The sequence below is a fragment of the Periplaneta americana genome, chromosome 11, assembly GCF_040183065.1.
Source record: "Periplaneta americana isolate PAMFEO1 chromosome 11, P.americana_PAMFEO1_priV1, whole genome shotgun sequence".
NCBI lineage: Eukaryota > Metazoa > Arthropoda > Insecta > Blattodea > Blattidae > Periplaneta > Periplaneta americana.
In genome coordinates, this window is record NC_091127.1 from 67,353,031 (window position 1) to 67,380,078 (window position 27,048).

At 33.6% G+C, this 27,048-nt stretch overlaps 1 protein-coding gene across 1 annotated transcript in view; it reads left to right on the forward strand.

The window, feature by feature from the left end:
• The window catches only part of Wdr81 (WD repeat domain 81), a 94,483-nt gene extending 70,385 nt beyond the window's left edge, over positions 1-24,098 (forward strand). Inside the window, exon 23 of the mRNA XM_069839584.1 lies at positions 485-24,098. Within this exon, the coding sequence (XP_069695685.1) occupies positions 485-716 (232 nt within the window). The 3' untranslated portion in view covers positions 717-24,098. The remainder of the gene's footprint in view (positions 1-484) is intronic.
• The last annotated feature ends 2,950 nt before the right edge of the window (positions 24,099-27,048 follow it).

Sequence of the window (27,048 nt, forward strand, 5' to 3'; positions counted from 1 at the left end):
GAAAAATCCCGGGTTCGATTCCCGGTGCTGGAACGAATTTTTCTCAATTTAATAGTTACAACCAAACTTTTGAATTGCTGTTGAAGAACGCAATTTCAGCTCAGGAGGCATCAACTTTGACTTGCCACGTTCTAGTGAATAAGATATATCACAGTCTAGTGTATACAGTCAGGAAGCTCAATATGTAGTAAATATGCATCCACAGATGGTTGCTAACCACTAGGATCGCTACTATCGCCTCATCACAAACAATGCAAAATAGTACTTGCACAGTCTATTGTTTCTAGTACCCTCAACAACGCAAGCTTCGTGACTGTGTATACTAGACTGTGATACTATGCCTTATAAATGGAGCAGTGATTGCATGTGAATCTACATAGTGATGCTAAGATATTTAACTTTTTGAAGTTGTAACTGCCTCCTAATTTTTTTTAAAATCAAGAAAAGTGAGTTTGCTTTTTTTTATTATTTATTTTCTTTATAGGGGACCAACGGAACCTGTTCACTGTATGTCTGGTTATGGCTCAGAGCTGATATCAGGAACAACTGCTAACAGAATAGGTGTCCATACAGCTGTAGACATGCAAGCTTCATTTTCCTCAACGCGCCTTCGATCAGATACATTTAAAGGAGTTCTGACAGCAATGGCTGTCCTCCCACTGAATCGACTGTTACTTCTTGGGGCTGATACTGGCAATATAAGCCTACTGTGTTGATGATCTCTTTCTTATGGCTGGCTTGTTGCAGCACATAGTACGCAGCTTTTGTTAAGGTATAAACATCAATTTCTTATATAGAAGTGCAGTATGCTCCCAACATAACTTCAAATGTTCACTGTATGGTATAAGAATTCAAGTTTTTATCTTAAAATATCTATAATTTACGCATAGTAAACTGCCTGTTATTTGTGTATTCTTCTTTGTTTTTTAAGCTTGCAGTGCAAATGGTGTCCCTTGTGGAGCAAAAAGATACCTTCTGCCTACAATTCTTGCCATAATTGTATACCGTATCTATTATTATCAATAGACCAGAAAAGTAATAGGTAACAGCTGGTATATTGCAAAATTGAGATTTCTCTGCACTGGTCAATATTTCTTTTAGTTTAGAGATTGCATTCCTATCTGGTTTTACATACTATCTGCGAAACTTTTCTTGATTCCTCTTTTTACCGGAAAAAAGGGCCGGAGGGAACTACTCCTGCCTTGCTTACGGCAGTGCTGCCAACCAAAGAGAACTCAACATTGAACTAAACAAATAGTAAACAGATAGTAACCTGTTCTGAATAAAATAAATATTTTTAGCTCCCAACTTGTTTCATATATACATGCATAGTAGTATAAAGAGGCACTACCTTCACTCTGGATTAATAATAATAATAATAATAATAATAATAATAATAATAATAGTAATAATAATAGTAATAATAATTAGGGGCGGATGTTGATGACCTAAAAATCTGCTTAAAATGATTATTAAAATGCCCTTAAACTAATGGAAAAATGACATTCACTCTACTCGCACCACAACTTCTTAAAAATTAGTCATCTTGTTTCAGTGACTGCCCTGCAAATCTCGGAGAGAGGAGGCAACTTCCTGGAATTTAACTAAGATATAGGAAAAGAACATGCAACAAAATGAAGGTGTTAAGGAAATCTATAGATTTTAATGAGGGTTTACAATGTGTTTCAATCAGGGGTGGTCGGTCAAAGCCCTCACTTAAACTAAGCTGTTGTCAAGCATTTTATATTATTTCCATTGTGTGAAGTGAAGCCTTCAGTGGAATGAGGGATGGACTTAGAATCTGTTCCAAACTATAAAACTCAAACTTCACCGTTATTCACTTATTCAGTACGTAATTACTACTGACCTATTTGCTTAGAAAATGATTTAACAGATCTGTTGGTAAAGAAGAAAATAAAATACATTCTAAATGATCTAAAAGTTCTTCAAAGTATTAAAAATGACCAAAAAATTCCGAAAAAAAAAATAAAAATGACTTATTAGTTCAAAAACATAAAAAAATGCAATATAAGAAATTATTTTTTTACGTTGATATTAACATAGAAAGGATTTCTATATTAATAGGCATCGTCCTAATGTGAAAAATAAGAAGATGACTTTTCATCAACATCTGCCCCCTAATAATAATAACTTATTAAGTTTACCTTTTTTTTCGAAGTGTATTACTTCACTGTGTCTATTAAACAACAATCAGTAACCACAATATTCAAGGCTTTGCAAGTATATCATCAGATGTCACATTGTATGTGTATGAGATTCAATTTTAATGTTTAGTGGTTGCCACTCCTTGTCAATGAAGATAACCAAACCTTAATGGTAGAGTATTACGGAGCCAAAGGATCAAGATGAGTTTCGCAGATACTGTCTTACCATGAATGACTGAGAAACTGAAGAAAACGACCTTCAGTAAAACAATAAATTGAAAGTGATCTAGAAAAATGCGAAAACGGAAAATTGGCTACTAAGGAATTACCATTACTGCTATAATAAGTGCAGAGAAAGCCAAGTTTTCCCCCTTGCATTGGAATTAGGCAGAGATTTTAATCTCTCTCTTTTGGATTATATATGTTTCTCGAAAATCTGTGCAGCTCTTTCCCTTCACTAACTCAGATAATTGGAAGTTTACTGAAGTAAATGTTAAGTTCTGTGGTAATAGATGTTGGAAATATACATACTATTTATTTTATATGAAATTAATTTGGCTGAGAAAGTATTGATCAGTACTAACTCTTGGCAAATTGTATACAGTGTGTCACAACATTCGACCAATAGAGTGTGATCCCTGATTTTCGAAAGATGGTGTGTTCTGCATCTCGTTATTTTCTAGGTATCAGTGTGGGAAATACACAGAATTGTTGCGCATGACTTGAGATCTACAGTAGGAACAATTTTTTCTGTTATTACTGCCAAGTCCAAAATATTGTCAGAAAACAGCAATGTTCCAGATCAATCATTTTTTCTGACATGCACACGAGATTCATTCGCTTGCACTTAGTGTATTTTGTTAGAGAGAAAATCCAGAAAAGGATAGCTGTCCTATAACCAGGGGTATCATTTGGTTATAGCCACGTAATTCATTTCTTTGTTTGTATAGGCTATATAAAACAATATTTCTACATAGTTAAGTTTTTTAGTAGCCATTCCTAAAACCGAATAATTAATTTATCCATTTATAAAATTGTATAAATGATGATTTACAGTTAACAAAGAAAGAATTAAAATTTGTGTAGATATATCCTGGAGATTTGATATATCAGTATGAAATCTATGAAAAAAATTTACACAGAATTCTGAAATTGTTCCACATGCTCCACATGATAATCCAATCACCTCCCAGCGACATTCAGGTATATGGTATTTTTCTTCCATGTGTTTGAAGCGGACTTCATAATTTCTCTTTTTTTCTTTTTTTTCACGATCTCCTTCTTCGAATCTGGATTTTTCGTCTCCCAAAAACTAGTACTTGGGACATTTCATTATGTAAAAGAAATATCTCATTGGGACATATTTGTACGTTTCCTCACACAAATTCCACAATTTGGGACATCTGGCCGAAATCTACGGCTGACCACTAGGATCCAGAATACAAATCAGAGGTTAAATTAAAAATACAATATGATATACGGAACAATGATAAATTTAAAAATAAAGTACAATTTGATTTCGGAGAAACATGAGATGAAAATACATTGAAGAGTAATCAAATGAAGTAAAAAAAATTACAGAGTATTATACAAGTGATTGTGTAAAATGGATAATGAATCTCTCAATACCATTAGACAAATTTTGTTAATGTCCTCATTAGAAAATTTAAGAGAAAGGAGAATGGTTTTGGTTAACTTAAATGAAGTTCCCCTAGTGCCAAAAAGAAGTCCTTTCACTTCCCCTGTATTAATACAGAGCGTTCGCCTACGGGTGAGGCCAGGAAAGCGGCATGTACTGATACGCCGCTTTGTGCGCGCAGTTGTTGAGACACGCTCGACAATCAAGGACATCAAGGTCGACGAGTTATCAGTTGTGAGCCTGATGTTGCAGTATTTAACACGTACAGTGCAGTTTCTTGACACAGTTGCTTAAATATTCAGCGTGTGTGTAAAATTTGTTAACAATGCAAAACGCAAAATTCACGCTTGAACAGAGAGTTTTTATGTATGATGCATATGTGAAAACAGAGTCATGTAGAGAGGTGCATAGGCAATTTGAAGTGAAATATCCAGGTGCTCCAATTCAGGGTAGAGAAACTGTTAGACGTCTTGTTAACAAATTAAGGACAACAGGGTCGATAAATGCTACAATTCCTAAGCGAAAACGAAGAGTATTGACGGAAGAAAAAATTAATGAAATCAGTGTATCATTTACACACTCTCCTAATAAATCTCTAAGACGTGTGTCACAGGAAGTTAGTGTTTAAAAAAAATCAGTCTTTACTGCTGCTAAACTTTTAAAATTAAAACCCTACAGAGTATAGTATAGAAAGCAGAAGCTTACGGATAGATGATTCCCGCAAGCGACACCGTAGGCAGGCCGCTTTCCTGGCCCCACCCATAGGCGAACGCTCTGTATTACAGGATATGATTGTTGTATGTTTCCTAAGCAACTTCACAGGATCTGACTGTTGCACGTTTCCTAAGTAACTAACTTCACAGATTTATACTCCTAAATCATGAGTGACATTCCATGTTTTATTCCGACCAATAGAGGGAGGATGAAAATTACATATAAAAGTTTTATGTTTACAAAGCACAGGAAACTTAAGGCAGGTATATCATGGAAATGTATGAATAGAGTGGATACAATGAGACTTTAGTAACATCATCAGATGAAGAGAGGGCAACAATTTTATCAGAGAAGGAGCACACTCACGCACTAGATCGGGGAGCTTGTGGAGCAGCAGAGGTAAAAGAATGTTTGAAAATAGAGGCAGCTGACTCCAATAGTAGTACTACGACAATAGTACAAAATGCGCTTTCGAGTTCAAATAGTGAGACCAATGTAAAATTGCCAAAGAAGGAATATTTTGAAAAAGACAGTTAAAAGTATTAGAAGGATTAATATGCCTCCTGAACCACACTCAATGGAAAATTTAAATTTCAATTATGGTTTATTTAACGACGCACACAACTGCAGAGGTTATATCAATGTTGTTGGTGTGCCGGAATTTTGTCCTGCAGGAGTTCTTTTACATGCCAGTAAGTCTACTGACATGAGCCTGTCGCATTAAAGCACACTTAAATGCCATCAGCCTGGGCCAGGATCGAATCTGCAACCTCGAGCACAGAAGGCCAGCTACACTACCGAGGCTGACCGCTCAATGGAGGATATCACCGATCTGCCTGTGAAATACTGAACTACGATAGATGGTTTACGTTGTACTTAATCTAGACACAGAGAAGGAGACTATAATTTTTTCTTCAGATGCCAATTTGGAAATTTTACACAGAGCCAAGTATGGACTTCTGATGGTACTTTTAAAATAACACCAAAAATAACCACTCAATTATACTTTATCCACTGTAATGTCAAGGGCTCCTAGTTTCCAGTTGCTTTTACAATGTGTAAAAAGAAGGGTAAAGCAACCTACGATGAAATGTTTCGAATGTTGCAGGCAGAGACCACTACCAAGTTTGGAAGTTCATTGGATCCAATGTTTATATCAGCAGATTATGAAATCGGAGTAATAAAATCTGTCCGACAGTCTTTACTCAGAGCACAATTTACAGGATGTTTCTTTCATCTTGCCCAGAATTTTGTTGCGTAGAATCTAAGCTTAAGACTTAACAGACGTGTACAAATCAGAAGAGAATGAATTTAGAATATAGTTCCGATCTCTCTTATCACTAGCATTTGTTCCTGTACCTGATTACCTGATGTTCCAGAAGTATTTGCATCGTTGCAGGATAATTTATTTGACGAATTGCATGATTATTATGATTACATGGAAGATAATTATGCGCTTGACAGATGCAGAAGTCATGTAAGAAGTGCTCTGATTCCCCCCCCCCCCCAGAAATATGGAATTGCTACAATAGAGTTCTTGGAAACCTACCAAGGGCTACCTACACATGCAAAGCATGCCATGCTAGGATTAATAAGCTAGTTGGAAAAGATCATCCATTTCTATTTTGTCTTCTTGAGCACTTACAAAGGGAGGTCACCGAAATTCAGTGGGATATGGAGAAATTACAATGTGAGCAATCACCTGTAAAGAAAAAGAAGAAGAAGCATGACGGTGTTGATAAGTGGGTTGAGCATGTTGTGTCCCACTATCAAGAATATCGTGAGTATTAAAGGACTCCGGGCCACAACTTTGGCAGAACTTTTTGAGGTTAATTCTGATAATTTCTGATTCCAAGACAGCAAAATTACTTTAAATAAATATTGAAATAAATCAATAGTGTATAGCCCATATTTTTCTCTAGTAGTCGGGTAAGCATATGACCAAAGTTCACTGGTATATATTGGGTATATGACCGAAAGTATGCTGGTACCTATGCTTAGTGTGATGAAATGTTGGTGACGAAATGTCCATGGTATTAGTTTTCAGGTACAAAATGTCCTGGAATCCTATCTCTTTGCTCTGCATATCACTTCTTTCAAAACATGCTATTGGGTCAATATCAAAGTCATTTTCTTCCTGTCGATTGAAATTATGTCAGCATGTTTATTGAAACGTTTGGCTGGGTTACATGTTACTTCTTCATAGATTTCAAAATTTTAAGATTTATTAAGGCAATTGGTAATATTATCCTGACCATGTGGTGATTATTATTTCTTAATAGCTCCCCTTTGGGATAGAAACGAATAACATGAGGGGAAGTTTCATTCTCGTTGCAATGATGGCAATGAGTATCATGGTTCTTGCTTGGGATGCTGTGAACAGGAATAACATTACAATTCATTCATTTTAATGGCATTTGGTGAAAATAGAGGAGTTAGATTTTGGTTATCTGGGAAAGTCTATTATGAAATTGAAATGGAATACTACTAAAACGTGTTAGAAATGCTCTACGCCAACTAGCAAAATCAAGCAATCTAGGTTGTAGAGAGGGGCTAACGCACAAACTTATCGACAACCTCCAGAACTACTTTGGCATTGCTTTGAGGGCCAATACTATTGTGACACCTCTCTACTGTGATGTAAGTTTTTCCATATCTCAAAGTGCTGGTTTCTCAACTTTTTCCGAAGACTCCATATGTTAGGCTGCTTATCAGGGGTGAAGCCAAGATGTCTTAAACTGCCATTAATTTTCTGCTTGAAATTTCTTGTTCGTTTGAATAACGGGTCAACAATGGAGTGTAACTAATTGTAAATGTTAATATGCTGAAGGAAAGCTTCCCACGAAGCTCTCATTACTCCCAATGCACGAACTTTTCTGTAGCATGCTGTCTGGATTGTCTATTGATAAGCCAGTTATTTCTTTCTACAGCACTTTTGATGATATTATCAACGTCCTCTAAGAAATGCCACCTAAGTTGGATGAAGAGGCACATTAAAATGGATATATTAGACTGTGTCAGATGTACTGATTTAATATATGAATTTTCTGATCTGGCTTAAGAAATATTGAGTGTACAAGTTTTGATATCTTATTACTTAATTTGCTTACAACAGATTTTTCATCTGAAATCACTTCATCATTAAAAGTAATGCCCAAATATTTAATGTGCTGTTTGTCATCCATGGATGCTATATTTAGACCACACAAGTTCAAGTAACAGTTTTGTATACTAGCAACGCTATTAATGCCGACTGCATGCAAATGACATTATTGTGGTTATCACTAACCAATAAAACTTTGAAGGTAACACATGGAAGTGAGATCTCAAGTTGGCGCATTTTTGCGCATATTATCTCGAAAATAGTGAAATGTAAGACACTGCTCCCCCCCCCCCCCTCAGTATTATTCTTCTTAATTTTTTGCAAGCAGAACACACACTCATGTTTGTTGGTGGAATTTAGTGACTTTTGTATAGAGAGAGTATTTGAAGTTTATAGTTTATAGAAGCCACTACATCTGCTCATAGAAACTTTATTTGTTTTAATAAGCAGTGATTGTACAGCAAAGGTTACCATATATATTTATTTGTGGATGTCTGAAATGAAATTTGTTGAACCTGTATTATAAACTTCAATAACGAGCGCTATGTGTTATATTTTGACACTTAAAATTTAGCTAAGAATATTATATCCTGGCAAAATGGACAACTACTGATTGGTATTTTATGAAGATATAAAAATAATTCGAAATCTAAGGTAAGTAGTTGTATTCAATTTATAATTTCTTTTTCTTAATCACGTAACATTTACAATGGAGTACTGTGTAGTTGCACTGATAAGGAGTACTTCATTCTGAATTTATTAATTTTTAATAGTTTATTCCAATGAAGACACCTTATCTGTCATTTTAAAGGATACAGCTAAGAAAAAGACACTATCGAAATCATGTATATTTTAATTTATCATTTGTTACAATATTTCTCAGAAATCCATACTACCCTGTTATACATGTTGTAAGTATGGTAATTATCCTGTACAACTATGAAACTTGGTCTCTCAATATGAAAACAAAACATTCAATATACGAATCTACGACTAATTTAGAAGATAGTTCCTGAAGTTTGGGTTTTCTTACAGGCATTTTCAATTACTTTCTGAACTAAATGAAGATAGATAAATCTGAATAAATTTGACTGCATTTTAGGAAAAATATACTTACTTATTGGCTTTTAAGGAACCCGAAGGTTCATTGCTGCCCTCACATAAGCCCGCCATTGGTCCCTATCCTGAGCAAGATTAATCCAGTCTCTATCATCATATCCCACCTCCCTCAAATCCATTTTAATATTATCTTTCCATCTACGTCTCGGTCTCCCCAAAGGTCTTTTTCCCTCCAGTCTCCCAGCTAACACTCTGTATGCATATTAGGAAAAATATAAGAAAAATAAAATATTTATTGAGGAACATGAGGATAAATTGTAACATAAATAGGATGATACTAATTTAATGACATCAAGTAGACTTTGAAATTAAACACAGCTTTTAAGATAAATGTAAATAATACAATATTCTCCCTTCTCCCCTTACAGCAGGAATTCATAAAGATTACTATAACAAGTATTCATGTAATTGAACATTGTTTTCATGTATGAGACTCATATTGTAAGAAATAAGCCAAATTATTTTGTAATGTGTTTTTAGATATATATTAGATACTTTAATAACTACGATTTTTCAGCCTAGGAAGTGAAAGAATGCAAATGTTGAAATTCGTTATACAAGAGAGTTCCTATGAAGACCGGTACCAAGTAGTAATACTTCGTCAGCTTAATAACTGTAGTGAGGAGCGCCTAGCCGAAGGAAACTAGGTGCTAAGGAGTGGAGTGGGACCCATCTGCATAGAGCAGCGTGCACGGAAATGTCCATACACCAGCATACAACTATTCTCTGCCCACCAACAGATTTTGTTAGATGGAGGTTTGAGTGGGACCGTCCTGCATAGGAACTCTCTGTATATGATAACTTTGTTATATAATGAGAACCGTTGTGAAAAATTATAAATATAAACTGCTCGTAATATACACTTCAACTGTCAGTGTAGTTTATAAATTTTTATTTACTCATTAAAGACATCAGCTCAAAGAATTTGAGTGACCACAAGGGTCCTGAATACAATAAACATGTACAATATAATGTGATTTGAAACATTAAAGAAAAAAAGAAAGTTACTTTTATTTATCAAATATATTGATTTGATTTTTGGTTCATATACGGAAGAATTTTTTTTTTTATATATATGGCTTATTTCAATAAAATACTTTTCATAATGATATTGAAATACTGATTTCCATTTTCGAGAAGAATATTATTTGAAAATTATGTATAAAAATAACATAAATGTAAAGACAAACAATGATAAGATGTATCGAATTTGCAATTTTGTATGTTTTTTCTATAAGTCTATTATCATTCAAGCAAGGCAGCCTCCATGAAAGTGAATATAAATTATTATTATTATTATTATTATTATTATTATTATTCAGTTAAAAATATTTTAAATTCACATTTAACTGTATATTTTGAAAGTGTGTTTGTTAACTTTTGTTATTACAGATGATGATGATGATGATGATGATGATGATGATGATGATGATGATGATGATGATATATCCCTATTTGTTATCTTTTATGAACCTTTTTACGTGCATGTTTTATTTTACTGTATTACAAAAAGTGAGGGCATGGTTACGAAAATGTTTTAAATATAGCGTAGGCTATATAATTTGACGAATATATGAACCAAGAGACATATCTGGATATTCAGTATTTTTTTACTTGGTTATTTAACAACACTGTATCAACTACGAGATTATTTAGCATCAATGGGATTGGTGATAGCAAGATGGTATTTGGTGAGACGAGGCTGAGGATTCGCCATAGATTACCAGAAATTTTCCTTACGGAAAAAGCCCAACCAGGTAATCAGCCCAAGCGGGAATCGAACCCGCGCCCAAGCACAACTCCGAATTGGCAGGCAAGCGCCTTAGCCGACTGAGCTATGCCACTGGCAAATATTCAGTATTATTTCTGATCGTTACAATCATGATACTAATAGGAAAATTAAATCTTACACTTTCTCCGGTTATATAATATTCTGGAAGATTTCTTACAGGTTCATACACAAAATCAGAAACTATTAGAAGATTAACCAAGATCTAACAGTTCACGTGTTTCAGCTTTGAAGAAAAAGTGCATGTATTGATTGCCTCAGGAGTAGATTTGAAACCTCAAATGAAAAACGTTTAAATGTAAAACTTGAGGTCTATTCAACAAAATATTAACTTGAGCGTATAAGAAATTCTATTTATTACTACCGGTACCAAGAAGGAGATCAGTCCTTTCTTTACAAAAACAAGAATGAGGTTTTGAGTTCTACCTCGTTGTTTCTTATAATCAGACATCGGATTTTTAGGCACTAAAAATTGCAGTTTTAGGCGCCTAAAATAAGCTCAAAATTTGTAAAATTAGGCTCTATTTTAATGAAAATAGGCATGTTAGGCACATCAAGGTATCATACTTATTTCTTTCACTGAAATTTTTAGTTATACACTAAAATACGCACAAAAAAGTATGTTTAAACATTAAAAAATAATACTATATTATATTTATAAACAGAGCTGCACAAATTTAATATATTGAAACTAATGAAATAATGATTATTGATATCAAGATTACTCATTTTAAGTTATTGAAATTCAGTTCCATGCTCAGACTTTATTATAATTATCTGCACAGTACACCACCAGAATTTTTTCTAAATTCTCCACAGTTAACCTTTGCCTTTTGTCACTGAGAATCATTTTGAAAGCAGAAAAACTTCTTTCAACCGAAACTGATGTGAGAGGCGAAAATTTTAAATTAGGTACAATAGAAACATCAATACTTACTGGAACATTTACACTTTCCCCCGATATCACTCTTGATACTTTTTCCAACAATGAAAATCCTACATTCTTATTTAATACGTTGTCCCACTTATTTTTAACTTTTTTCCCAGTTTCGCCCAAAGCAGAATGTATGTTCACTTGAGCTTCCTTTACTATTGCTATTTGGCTACAAAGAGATTGTTTTTCACGTTCTAATTGTTCAATGCTTGCAGGTATGAAAGAAAAGTTTGATGTTATGTAGGCAATATCGTTTTTCACTCGTGAGTCATTCAGACAATCTTTCACTGCTTTCACACACGCTGCACTATCAGTTTCAGGTAATTTATCAATAACTGTGTCCACTTCTTTAAAATACTTAGAATAATACACCACTGACTGAATCCAGGTTCCCCATCGTGTAACAACCGGCTGAGGTGGGAGTGGGATATCTGGAAAGTTCTCTCTGAATATTGAAATCCTGGATGGGGCTTTACAAAAACATTTTTTTGTGTTAGAAATAAACGAATTGACAAGAGGAAATTCATTCCGGATTGTTTCAGAAACCCTGTGAAGGCCATGTGCTAGACAGGTTACATGCGTGAGGTTAGGATAAAATGTTTTAAGAAGTGGAGCTGCAGCAACCATGTATGAGGCAGCATCAGTACAAAACAACAGAACTTTAGAATCGTCTATATTACCTGAGTATAAAGACTGTAGGCCTTTATTTACAAAATAAGCAATGGCTTGGCTATTCACTTTCGAAAGTTCCTTAACACATACGAGGTGTGGAATCGAAGTTCCATCAGGACTAAGTTTTCCTACTACCATATTTGCTATATACCTATTCATAGGATCTGAGGTTTCATCCACAGAGACCCATATGTAAGAATCACCTATATCCTCCCGAATGGAAGCTAAAGTTTCATTGTATATTCTGTCTAAGTAATTTTTTCTTAGGGTCGACTCAGATGGGATATTTTGTTTGCAATATTTTTGTAAAAACTGTCTTAAAACCGGATTTTCAATTGCATTCCAGGGAATGTTAGCAGCAACAAACGCTCTGGTTAAATCAGCATAGAAATTGCTGCTGAGATTGGATGAAGTAGGCTGTGTTAGTAAAGTTTGTTGCAGTTGATTTTTCTGCTGAGCTTTAGCCTTATGAGCCGCTCCTTGCACATGCTGCTTTAGGTGGCACTTCTTTTCTTGCGAAATCTAAAAATGTAAAGTAAACTGAATTAAAATAAAATCCTAATTGTTGTATTGCCGTGTTTCTATCACAAAGTTAGTGGGTTCGAACAATCAAAATTTTAATGACCTGCAAATACTTTAACTATCGGAATTTAAAAGGTTAAAGTGTAGTGGTCTTAAAAAGAATTATACCTCAGGATAGCTCAGTCAATGTATAAATATTATAGGCCTACTCATTAAAATTAATAGAATTTATATATTTCAACTATTGTTACATACCTGTTTGCTACAAATCTTGCAGAATATAAATTTTCCATCATAAGTGAATTCTGAATATTCTGTTAGCCATTGCTGGATCAATGTAGATTTTGCACTTATATTTTTTGGCATTATTGCATTAAACTTCACAGGAAAACATCCTACCGCTCAAAACTTCTCAACACAAATAAGGTGAGGGAAAGAGCAACTGTTAACGAGCATTCAAATGAACCGTTGTTATTGAGATTCAATTGGACAAAAATACAAAGTTCCACTTATTGTTGCATTTCCTGGTAGTGTTAACACTAGGAGGGCCATTCTTTTAAATATTTTGTAACGGTTTACCCTACTAATTCGCAGTTTTACGACTTTTCATAAATATTTCAAAAACACTCTTTCTCCAAAAATTGTGATTTTATGACACTCTGAAGGGCAGTACAGTCATTTTTATAGTATAGTATATCTCTGAATCGGTAGCAGCACATGTTGTGATTGTTGCCTGCTTCAAAACTAAGGTTGGTTCTTTGTCGGCATTTGTGCCTCCAAACATATTAAATTCGGTGAAATCTATTGCGAGTGTCGTGAGATTCAAAACATTTTGTTTCCTTTATCAATGGTTTCATGGCCGGTGTGAAGCAAACTTTCCACTTTTTAAATGCCTTAAATTTCGCAGTAAATGCATGTATAAATTATAAAAAGTAAGAGTAAAATGCGAAACTTTACAGTGAGTTAGGCATTTTTAGGCGAATATTAACAAATTAGGCTCTAATAACCGTTTTAGGGCATTTTAGGGCACTATAAAACTCTTTGAATACCTTTCAATTTCCATGAAACACAAATATTAATAATTATTTTTACTTTTCTCCTAAAAAAACAAAATAGGCATTTGCCCTAGAATCCGATGTCTGCTTATAATACATAACTTTTTCAATGAAAACATACATCCCTAAATTGGAAACTTATTGTTACATATACTTGACAGTTTATGTAAATAAAGCGCATTTGTAATGTAAAAGATGAGAGTAAGATGCCTAATGATGTCTTTTTGTAAGTACTAGTAGGATATTTTCTCCAAATAGACCCCAAATTTTATCAAGTAGGATTACGGTTTCATTAAAAGACATGTGTTACACATGGAAGGATAACTAACATAATGTATTTACAGTGTTACAATGAATTGTTGGAAATATCTAAGACGATTTTGTAGGTATTATTAAACTTTATATATTGACATAAGTTTTGCGATAAAATTAACTAATTTCGTTTTTTGGCAAGAGTGGAGGGGTAAAAGATACTGATGTCTTTTAAAAACGACCTGATTGCCTGTTCTTATTTGTGAATACATATTGCAATCATTCAAAAAGTATTTGATGTTTATTTTAATTATATTTTTAAGAGTAGAATGATTAGTTATTAAAAAAGTAAAATATAGTATGCGCAATTTATATGCCCTTAAAATGGTATTGTATAATTTAAGAAGATGGATGTAATGATAAAGAATGGATTTTACTAAGTGCTGTGAAAGAAACCTGTGTACTTATATTTATAATATGTAAATATATAAGAAAAATATAACTATATGGATATTATAATATATTGTAATAATAATTATATTCTAAGTTTTGATATGTATTTTTAAGGTAGCTATTATTTAAAAAGAAAATTATTTGGTGAAATGGAAATATGATGTGATAAGAAACCAATTTTAATGGTGGTACTGATTTGTGATGCATTATTTGAACGCTAAGATATAAATCTCATATAGTGAGGTGAAGTGATCATGTCATTTTCTTAAATCTTACCTGTAGAATTCAGCAAAAACAGGACTTGCATCAAGATAATGTCGAATGGGAAAGAAAGAATAAGTAATGAAAAGTTACCAGAAAATGAAATGTAACATATATTTATTAACAAATACTTGTATTTAAAAAAATACCAATTACACCAGTCTAATCTCTGATATAATTTAATTTTAAAGAGAGATATTTTTCAATATGTGGATTGTACAGTAAACATTCCAAGCACACATAATATTAATAAGAAAGGAAAAGTTTTTTGGAACATTATAGTAACTGTGATCATATTATATTGAAATCACATCAAAATAGTATTACTCTAAGATATTTAGCTTCAGATATAAAATTGATACAAATCAGGTTTATTGCTCTTTCTATAAATCATAGGTTCCAAAAAACAATTTCCAGAGTAATGTAATAGAAAATAAGTCCTGTTTCTATTGAATATTATGTATTTTTCAAGCAGAATTTTGAAAGTTCAAAATATTGAACGACCAGTTTATACTTAACTATTTTGTAATGTAGTTGGTGATGGGGACTTTTATCTTTAAATATAATGTGTGGGTCTTAATTGGTCACATTGCTTAAAATACATTTCACTTCATGTACTCTTGATTAAGACACTTCTCTATATTGCTCGCCTTATTTAATTGGGAACATTTGTGCACAGAACACATGATACCATATATGAATTTAATATAGTTAATTTAGCAGAGATGGAATTCTTCCTAAAATTATCTGGTTACTTCTTGTTGGACCATAAAAAATAATAAATGAGGCTACGCAATTTTTATAGAAAATTGATAAATATAAAATAAACCGACTGCAACATATATTTTGATGAATTAATGAGAAAACACTCGTCCACATAAATATGAGATACAAGTGACGAGTGTTAACAATTTTATTTATTTACAATGTAATTACGTATGTTTTGAAATTAGAACAACTACTGTTGGTGACTCAGGAGAAGACGAGCGCGGACTGAGGAAAAAGGATTGTTAACAGAGAATGTTACGACAATAGTGCAATACTTGTACTACTAGTAAGTGAAAATAATGTTTCTGCTTACTAGTAGTACAAGTATTGCACGTGTTGTCGTAACGTTATCTATTAACTATCCTTTTCCTCAATCTGCGCTTGTCTTCTCCTGAGTCACCGACAGTAAGTTTTAGAGTTCACAAAAAAAGAAGTCTTAGTGCCATAGAAAACATTTATTGTTATTGGCTCATTTGAACCCATTTTCAATTTGTAAACCTCATACTGGTGCCTCAGCTATTGTCATTATACATAGAAGGCTGTGGACTAGTGAAATTATAAATTCTCATTCATTTCTACCACTGTTATTGGGATAACAACTATTATAAAGGACAGACTGGAGTAATAACTCTGGTATGGACCTAACATTTTGTCTTTATTCATAAACAGAGCTATGTTTCACATGCAGCCAAACACTTATTTCATTATGCACTGGAAGACATACAGGGTGTCTGGGCCATATGTCCGTGGTAATTGACCAACCACGTGCCCAATGGGAGGTTGTGCTTCTGCTGGTAAGATGGCAAACGCGCTTAACTTGCTAAAACTTAGGTACCGGTATACATAACACATCATCATTTGGTACTCACCCTGCTCACAGAAGATGCTGTATGTGATATCCATTTTCTTGGACGCACCTTCTTAAGAAACTGTCTTTCAAGTTTTTCATTATTTACTTTTTCTAACACCAAATTACAAAAATTAAACCTGCAATTGTAATCTTGGGGCTGTAATTCACGACATGATGGAATTCTGTATAGTTTTAGTTTCAATAATTTTGTTGCCACTACTGCAGATGCTTTAGAAATCCCTGGCTGCTGTGCTAAATGTCTCAGAGACTTGCGTGGGCTACACTCTAATGCCGAATCAATTTCATTCTTTCTCCATAAGAGCACAGCGCTTTTGTCGTGTTTTTCTGTCATTTACAGAACCTGTTTCATTGAATCTATTAAATAACCTTAATATTGTTTTTTTTAGAGGTTACTGGCCTGTCAGGAAATTCACGTCTGAATTTTCGCCACGTTGAAGCACACGAGTTTCTATTCTTTATGTACGTATTGTATATATTCCCTTAAGGAATATTTGTTTACCATGACGAAACGATCTGCTCTTCATCTCAGCTAAACGAATACTACCAGAGGTCAAGTTGCAGATAAACTGTTTTATTTATAGACGTCGTAGTGTTGATATGACTGGGAATGGCTTTGACTAGCTGCGCCATCATACATGTCGTCTTGGCAGCAGAAGCGCGGCCTCCCACCGGGCACACAGCCGGTCAATCATCGCGGACATATGGCCCAGACGCACTGTATGTAGAAGTTTTTCCGCCTGTATAACTTCAGAGATGTAATCTCTGCTTATTAATCCCATTTTTCTCTACAAATTAATTTTGAATTGATTGTAGAATTGTTTACGCAAATAGAAACTATTCTGCCTGCTATTTATTAACGTGTATGCAAGGGCAATGTGTATGTTTTTAGGCTTTCGGTATCCCACCATGTCCAGGAACTTGACTTTCAACGTTCTGGAACTACATACAGGTTTCATCATCAGAGCAGATAGGTATGACTGGATGGGTTGCCTACTCAGCTTGAACATCCCGCAATTCCAGGTGACAGCCAAACATAACCATCGCAACAGAATAGGAGACCCATCAGGTTATATCTATTCATCCTGATGATGGAACCTGTGTGTAGTTCCGAAACGTTGGAAATATTAAGTTCCAGAACACAGTGAAATACCGAAAAGAATATTTCTGGAGAGTAATGTGGTTCATTTTAAAGTAAGCAAGCATATCTTTCTTCATTTATTGTTTATTTTTGTTACTTATTTATAAATAAAAGAATGTGCTCTGTACGATTTAGATGTGACATTAATAATTATTGTTTTCGTTCCCTGGTTATTTATAATTATAATCTATTTTATTTTGCATCAATGGTATACATAGTATTGCTGGACTTGCATGGGTCTTAAGGTAATCAAAATGTATGTTGTGTCTTTGCTTTTATTTATTGATTAATTTTGTACTCTTATATCCTTCTTGTTCTGATATTTTTGTACAATGTCTTTTAGTTTTGTTACGCAACATTTCTTTATTATAGTATGGCATTGTTATTTGGTTTCTATAGTTCCAATTAGAGCAATGAGATTCTCCATTGTGTTTGGAATTTCAGTTCATTACGGATTATTTTCTCTTACGATTTCAATTCTGCCTCTCCATGTAGGAAATCAGGTCCCAGGTTTGTTTGAAAAATTAATGTTGTGAAGCTGATATTCTTTTAAAATTATGACTTGGTTATCGATTTTACATGAAATTTATTATTCATATAAATGCATATTTCGCTAACAAAATTCTTTCCATGCATATACTTTATAAATTTTATAAAAGAATGTATTCTTTTACTGGTATTTACCCTACGATCTATATTGTAAAAATTCTCGTCAACTCCACATACTCGCATATCAGAAAAGCACAATATATAATTTATTTAACACCATTCGTGGTCTAATTTATGACAGACCAAATGAGGAAAAAAATAAATACTAGGGATAATGTCAATGTAACGAACATAATACTACCTAATTTAAATATTTTACCCACTGCTCTCATATATTTTGAGTGTTAAAACAATAGTTTCCTCTTTCTTTTGAGATAGTTTCCATGTCATAGGGTGATTTGTAACCGCACATATCCAGAAATCCATGCTAGACTGTTCTGATTCCAGCAAAGAAATTAATTTATTATGATTATTACGGAGGAAGAGGAGGGCCCAAAGACTTACACCGCATCTTAAGGCTTGTAAGATGATAGATGAAGTTGGAATTAATGAAGGCGAAATGAATCCGGGGTCCAGTACCGAAAGTTACCTAGCAGTTCTGCTTGGTTGAGAGGAGAAAACTTTGGAGAAAAAAAAACCCAATCAGGATTTCAATCTGGGACCACTCATTTCATGATCAGACATGCTAACCATTACTTTACAGCAGTGGACAGTTCATAGCTTGCTAATGGTTTCATTTTTAGTCTTGGACTGCATCTTATTATTTGTAGTGTTACTAGGTTTCAGCTGTTCATAAATTAATTTCAAACATAATTTCCTTCAAATTCAGAGAAAACTACAAGAGTAATAATCTTGGTGAAAGATGGATTAGGCAAGGACTATGTTAAGGTGCCAGTGTTTCTACCGTCCAGAGAACATATATAAAAAATCCAGAAAACTTGGCACTTTCACTACAAAACACCTGGTTGAGCCACAGTATAGTAACATCTGCAAGTTTTACAAAATCGTCCTGTATCTGTTATGATGAAAGAGAGGAAGTGTAGATGAAATGGAGAGTGTTGGTGGAATGATAGAAGGGAAATGGTGTACCCCGAGAAAAACTCTCTGCAACATCTGGTTTGTCCACTACAAATTCTGTCACGACCTGGCTGAGGATCGAACCTGAGCCACCTGTTGGAAGACCAACACGATAGCACTTGAGCTACAGATGCTCCAATAGAACTCATACTTCATTCGTATTACATCAAGGCAATTGCTCTCGCAATTTCCTCTAGATTGAACTACATTGTTATTCCACAAAATCTGTTTAAAACTGGTGGAAAATCTTCACACACATTTTATTGAAGGAGTTACAAAAATTTATTGCACAGAACAGTGTGGGGTGGAAAGGTTGGTGCAAAGGGGGCGAGGGGCATAGACTACACTTTGACATGGCAACTACTTCAAAAGGAAGTGTTTGTGGTAAAAAGTCTGGATACAGTTTTTTTAATAATTAAGTAATTTTTTTTACATCTTGATTACACAACTTTTAACACTGTATCACTTCAGAATATTCTGAAGTAAATTGTTTTGTTACAGAAATAAATACATTATAGTTGCGGATAATTTATAAAAGAAGAAAGAAAATAACTTCACATTTGCCTATGGGTATTGCCTACTGGCAATCCCAAAAGAACTCTGCAGTCTCATGACACTGATATTTTCTTTTGAGTCTTCTTTAGGCTGGATCTTGCAGCGTCTGGCTACAGTTGACAAATTTTTAAATGAGATGCTGTATTGATTATATTGATATTTACTGTAAAGTAGAGGATTTTTTCCAATTGATGTACTATTATAATAAATTTTAACATACTTGTACAAAATGTATGAAGTATGAGTCTCAGAGTTGAATATTATTAAAAAAAATTCGTATCTGTTATATATTTCCAAATTGTTAGTGAATGAATTCGATTGGTGTTATTATTAGATATGTTTGATATTAAGAAAAGTTTCTGTATAAGTAAAGCTGTCCGCATACACTCATATTAATCGGATGAGATGCAGGGAGCTAGAACTTCCATACTTTTTTGCCCTCGTCACTAATTGGAGATGATATAGACATCACCACACTCCAGATGCTTTTACCTCCGGGAAGAATCGTATTCTGAAAGCCCTCTAGAAATTATAAAAGAATCCTGCCTGCACCAGGTTTGAACCTGGGCCTTACCATAGTCCCTCGTTGTATTGACAGAGCCAATGTGACTTTCTGTTCTGCCTCACTATCACACTAGTTTGTATATGAAGTTCTGTCTCAGTATTAAAAGCCCTATCACATCTACAAAATAGTAATTTTTAATTATGTAACTTAAGTATAGTATCAGGATATTTGATTTATGCATTTAATTACTTGATATATCATTGATACATGTAGAAAAACTCTGTGTGAATTTTTAGACAGTTGCACAATTAGCCTCTAAATAGCTTAATGTTAATAATTGGTATTATATGAAATAAATTATTGGTTTTCACTTAATTACCTCGATCAGAATGTAGGTAAGTTTGCTAGTTGTCGAAATGGTAATACTTAGAGAAATTAAGTTAAATTAATTTAAGGGATTTTTGGCAGCAAAGAGAAAGAAATAACTACATGTAACAGTAGTTATATACTTGGTACTGCATATACTATTCTGAATAAAATGTACCAAAGAATTATTGAATAATAAAACAATTGTAACTTGTAGTTCCTGTTCTCTAAACATTTTAATTTCTTCCAAGAATATAGCATTGTAATGTTCTGACGAAAGAAAGTTATATACTAGCCTTTCAAGATAATCAAAGAAGAAACTGTTAATATGAACTAAATATGTTATTAAAGGTACACAACAAAAAAATTGCAATAATCTTACGAAAAATACTAGACAATTGAATAGAAATCAAGAACGACTTTACAAAATTGGAATTTTGGATTCCTCTGTATGTATTCTTTGTAAGGAAGTCAGCACAGCTTAAATTTAAGCGGAAATAGGAAAGCTTTGACATATACTGTATATAGGGATGGAAAAAATTTTAGGTTTATTTGGATATCAGAAAACAAAATTTATAAAACCAAAAACTGCTATCACAGGGAAATAACATGCTTCACATATAGGATGTGTCAGAGAAAGAACAATTGTTTGTATGCATCTGAAGTCTGACTAGTGTAATATGTAGCTAGTCGGCGATGCAATGGAGAGGGAAAGGAACTGGCTACCCTACCCCATTATCTCTTGGCCTAGTTGTCTCATAAGTGGTGCCTTCTTGGTATCACTTGTGAGGTTCAGACCTGTCTTCGGACAGTTGACTAAACAACAACAACGACACATGTAGGAGATAATAATGATCAAATGCTATTATGTTGTGGTTCTCTGCTGTAATATTTTGGTCTAAGGCATCATGCCTGGACTATTAGGAAATATGCGCTAGCTTGAGTCCTCATAGGTAAGGAATTTTCTCGTGAAATTTCGGCCAGTGTATGGGACCAGTGCACACCCAGCACTGTGATGAAATTGGAGAGCTACAATAGGTAGCAAAATCCGGTTTCGAATACCAGTTGTAATGCTAGGAAGATCATGCTGACTGTGTGTTACTCCATTCTTATTGGATCATATACCTATGCTGAAGCCAGCAATCGGCTTGTTGGTCTTGGCCCTTCATGGGCTGTCCTGCCATGGATTAATTATGTTGTGAATTCTCTGGTTTCTTTAAACGTTTATATGATAATTGATAACTGACTGCAAATAATAGAATGATATTATTCAAATATCTAATGACTTGCTTCCTCTGAAATTCTTTATTTTCTGCATTTAGAAGTGGTTTATATAACATAAATTACCGGTATATATCTATTGTATGTAATGCTATATACTTGTTAAAGCAATATTGCAAAGTATAGTAAAGTATTTGAATATCAACATTGTTGTTTCACAATTGCACGATTCTTCGAAACTTTCAGTTTTCTCTAATTTAAACCAATTTCTTATATTTAATTGTAATACTCTGAGGCCATGATTGCGCACAAGGATATACTATTTGGTGTTTTTAACTAATGCTGAGTTCTTGGCAATAAAGATATTAACTCTTTTGTTCTCCAATATTTCTCTCACTCGGTGGATATAGAGGAAAGGGCAAGTTATCGCTGAAGATGATTCTGATCCATTTATTCCTGAAGACTGCACAATGGACAAAGTAGTGAAGAAATAATTCCAATTTTGTTCAAGTGTTTTGACAAACAGTCATGCCCTGTGTTAATCGAAAGAATGCAACTGCACTTTTCCTTGGGTACTCAGGAACTATGTTCTGTTGTACTCTGAGACACATCTTTTATTACTTGAAATTTGGTAAAAATGGTATGATATATCTTGATATTTTGAGTTTATTAATCTTTTAATTGTTGGGAATGGTAAAGTGACATGGGATTTTGTAAGATATTATTTCCCTTTTTTGCAAAGCAGTCAGCAGCAGCTTCATTATCAGATAATCCATAGTGTGTCAGTACTCACTAAAAATATTCTTTTGTTAAGCTTTATCAAATGGTGTATAATTGTCTATCAATTTTTATATATTATTTTTATTTATTTATCTATTTTATTTTTTTTTTACTTTTAGGTGACAGATTGGTTGTTATAGCAGTAGTAGCTGCTCTAGAATCACTAATATAACTTGTTATATTTTGTAGTGTTGAATAGATGGCTTCAACTTCTCCATAAAAATTTGTAGCACCATAATCTAAGAATTTATAAAACGAGAAAAGCGGACATGTAGCATATCAGCATCTGCTCCATTTTGGTTTAACAGTAGGGATTCATCAATAAAAATACAAATTCATTGTTATGGAATCAACTATAAATAGTTTCCAATACTAGCAATTTTATAACATCTTTTGGAGTGCGACTCTTGTTGTTACCTTCAACCAGGTCCAGATAATACAGTAGAGCATTGATTATCCGAATACCGATGAACCGAAAACATTCCAGTCGGCAAATTCAAATTTACGTGCATGCCATGTACAAGTTTCGCTAGCACTGTTTGCGAGATTTAGAGGCAAAAAACCGAGTCTCAGCTCTGAAGCAAAAAAAAAAAAAAAAGGACTTCTTTCCTCAACTGTAGGCTTACTTTAATGAATGACCATTTTGAACTTGTCAAACTAGGCTAGTCAGTTCTCTGTGTTATTTGTAAGACGTGATACAAAGTATATACTGTATGTACAATATTTGTGTTTAATTTCAGTGTTTCTTTGTTTCATACTGCTCGTATGACACCGGTACAATTTGTTTTCGTAAATGATCGGTTATCTGAACATCCCCCATCCCCAATTGTTTTGGATAATCGATGCTCTACTGTATTCTATTTCTATTGCTTGTGTAGGATTAGTTTTATGAAAGAAATTTTCTTTGCTTGTTGGGAGATTTATCTTTTTCTTGTCATGTATGTAGGTACTAAGAGAGAAAGCTTTTCTGAATCTTTAAATATGAAGTTTCTTAGCTCCCAGTTCTAAATAGAAGTCTGATCAGTTTTTCGTATTCAGTAATAGCATTCTTTTCTAGTTCAACCCAATAGGAGATTGATAAACTATTAATGGCATTGCAGGTATTGGAATAGATTTGACAGCTTCTGCAATGAATCAGAGACTTTGATTTTCTAATCGTTTTAGCATTTCAAGTTCTGATATTATTAAAACTTCGCTGCAGTATGTAATTACTGTTTCATGTAGACATTATAAGTAGCAGTAAGAGTTTTTCTTCAAGATACCTATTTCATGATTTCATGCCTGACAAACATTTTGTAAGTGATAAGTCTCAGCTTTTCGTGTTACATATTTTATATGTTTATTCCAAGTAAGTGTAATATAAAATTACCCCTATATATTTTACTGAATTTGTAACTGATAATAGTTTTTCATCATAACATATCTCTCAATTTGCAATGGTTTTTTTAAATAAAAAAAAATTGGTAGTTATATTTGATAATGATAACTGTGATTAAGTTTTCTACAAACCAGTTACGTAATTTTTGAAGAAATTTTCCATTGTTTTAATGTTTTTATTTCTTGTTTGAAGGTTCACATTACTAAATAAATTGAAAAAAGAGCATACTTTACTGCAGAGTTTCTAATTTTTTGTGGCAAGTCATTGATGTAGATATTAAAATGTGTTATATTAAGAACTGCACCTTGTGTGAATGTGTTTATATTTGGAGATACTTCTATCACATCTGGTTTCAATAGAACATTGAAGTAGGAAATGGAAGATCCAGGAAAATATATAACCTCGCGTGTCTAAATCGTATAATTTTAAAATAATTTTGTTCTACAGATAGAATCGTATGCACTTTGAAAATCTATAAAAAAAACTGCTAGTATATCTTTATTCTCATTAAAAGATTTTTTTTTTTTTTACTGAAAATTTATTCATTGGTTGAATGGAATTCCCTAAATACAACCTGGGTTGCAAGGAGTAGTGAAGTGCATTCCATAACCTCTCCTACTCAAATCCCATCCTCATCTTCCCGTGGTGCAACCTGTTTTTTAACAAACGAGGCTCTGGGGACAGAGTTACTGCGGTGTAACTGTTCCATCAGAAATGGAGGAAATGCCATTCCAGCATGCTGAGCTGCCATGAAATGCGTATGTGTCCCCTAAGTGGTCGCTGGAGTTGTGTGACAATTCTACCAGTTATGTCATAAGGACCCGCTAACCAATGGCAGGTGTGGTCCTCGAAACAGTTTGGGAGTTGCGTGTAGGTGATAAAACTGCCATAATATAAAAATATGGTGCCTACATTAAAACAGTTACTGTCCAGTTCATTGTGCATGATGTCAGGAGAAGTGAAATATTCTGGAGGAAAAATAGTCCCCACATTTGGATCACCAGGTTAGAACTACTACTTCTGACTTCAAGCAGAACAAAAAGATTGCTGGCTGTCTTTGTATTTTTATAACTTACCTTATTTTTATGCTATTCCCCAAAAAATGTTCAGGCTTCTAATGCGAGCAGCTGTGTTCATTACTGTTAAAGTAAAGGCTCGTTATCTGCTGAGAAAGTGATGTTGTATCTAGCATAACTGTACTGTACATGTGTTGCATGCGTGCTATTGAAACTACATTTTCTAAATGTTGTATGCTCTATTTCATACATATTTAAGTTTCAAATACAATTTTACTCTTCACAAGTAGAACAGATGATTTATTTTTATGATGGCTAGTACCTATTTTAATAGCTACATGATTAAAGAAACACGATAATTATGGCGTTTACATTGAATAAATAATTAGCTATAGTGAGGAGGGAGAGAGGCAATATTAATTTATAGGACTCATCTTACACTATGCAACTGATTATTCAGTTTTGAGATAATGCAATTGAAGGGTACAGGGGAATAACGATCAAGGTCCATTTTAGAAAGTTTAGAGAAAAACGAATTTTAAAGTTTAAGCACTTAATACTTTGTTATGTGTGTATTTAATAGAAATTGACGTAGTGGAATGTGAAGAACGATGATTTCTTATTACTAGCTAGACCACATGATAGTACTTCCTTTCCACTATAATATAGCATTATTAACTCAATTTCGATTTTTGGTGGACCTTGATCGTTTTTCCCGTGTACCCTTCAATTATGAAATTTCATTAAATTGGGAAGGGAGAAAAAAAAGCTATGAATGCAATGGGAGGAAGATTGTTATGGCTTGCGATGAGATAGGGGCTGTTAAGTTCAAGTTGTAGACATTTTGGTTTAATCTATGGAATCATGGATGTAGTTTATGCTGTGGACAACAGAGCTGCATTTGTACAATACATCTGAATGCATAACCAGCAAATAAACTGCAAGCGTGACAGGCATTATTTTCTGAGTTCAAGGCACGTAAAGTTATAATTATTATGGATATGAAGGAGGAGTTAAAAAAATTTTCAAAGTTTGTCTGCATAATGAGCCTTGCCCGTATAGTTTGAACCCAGTGTAGGCATTATATCCAGAGTTCGAGCCTTGTAAATTTATAGATTATTGGTATGAAGGAGTTGTTTAAAAATATCAAAATGTATATAAATAATCAGCCTTACCCATCTAGTAACATATAATCGAGTGAGTGCATTGTTTCCTGAGTTCAAGCCTTGTAAAGTTAAAAAAAAAAAAAAATAGTATGAGTAGGAAGGAGATCAAAAAATGTCAAAATTTATATACATAATGACCCTTGCCCATATAATAAGTCATTTTTTGAACCAGAGACGGCATTATTTTCTGAGTTAGAGCCTTGTAAAGTAGGTAGGTATGTATCTAATGTTCTTGATTTAATAATCGAGTTATTTTCTCTCTTGCTTCCCAGAATTTAAATGTAAGACTTGTATTTTTTTTAAGTGCTTCACAGTGTGTTAAATGATCCATGTTCATTCTTCTTCTTGAGAAAACAATACACAATTTGGAGTAAGCATTATGCCAATCCTATGCAAATGTTTACCCAGACAATCATGACTTTTAAGGAGTCCGAACATGGTCACAGCAGATCTATGTGGTAGGTCAGGAATTAAATCAGGTCTTTCTGGTCAATTTTTATGCAGTACCGGTATTTAATATTGGACATTATAATTATTTTTAATTTTATTTTTAATAACTTGTTTTATTCAATAATATGAAAAATTATAGTTCTGTTTTTCTTCAATTTTAGTGCCTAGCCTTGTAAAGTTATGAGTAATTAATATAGGTATGAACAAAAAATGTCAAAATTTATATACATAATGACTCTTGCCCATATAGTAACAAGACGTAGTTTGAATCCAGTGCCAGTATTGTTTCCTGAGTTCGAACTTGTAAATTTATAAGTATGAGTGTGAAGAAGTTAAAAAAAAAAAGCCAAAATTTGTTAACATAATGACCCTTGTCCATGTACGAACAAGCCACAATTTGAACTCAGTGAGGGCATTACTTCCCGAGTTCGAACCTTGTAAACTTATAAGTACAATGTTGACAGTGACAATAAGGTTTGCATTAGGAAAAGTGATCTGTGCGTAGGGAAAATCAGAAATTAAACTCAAAT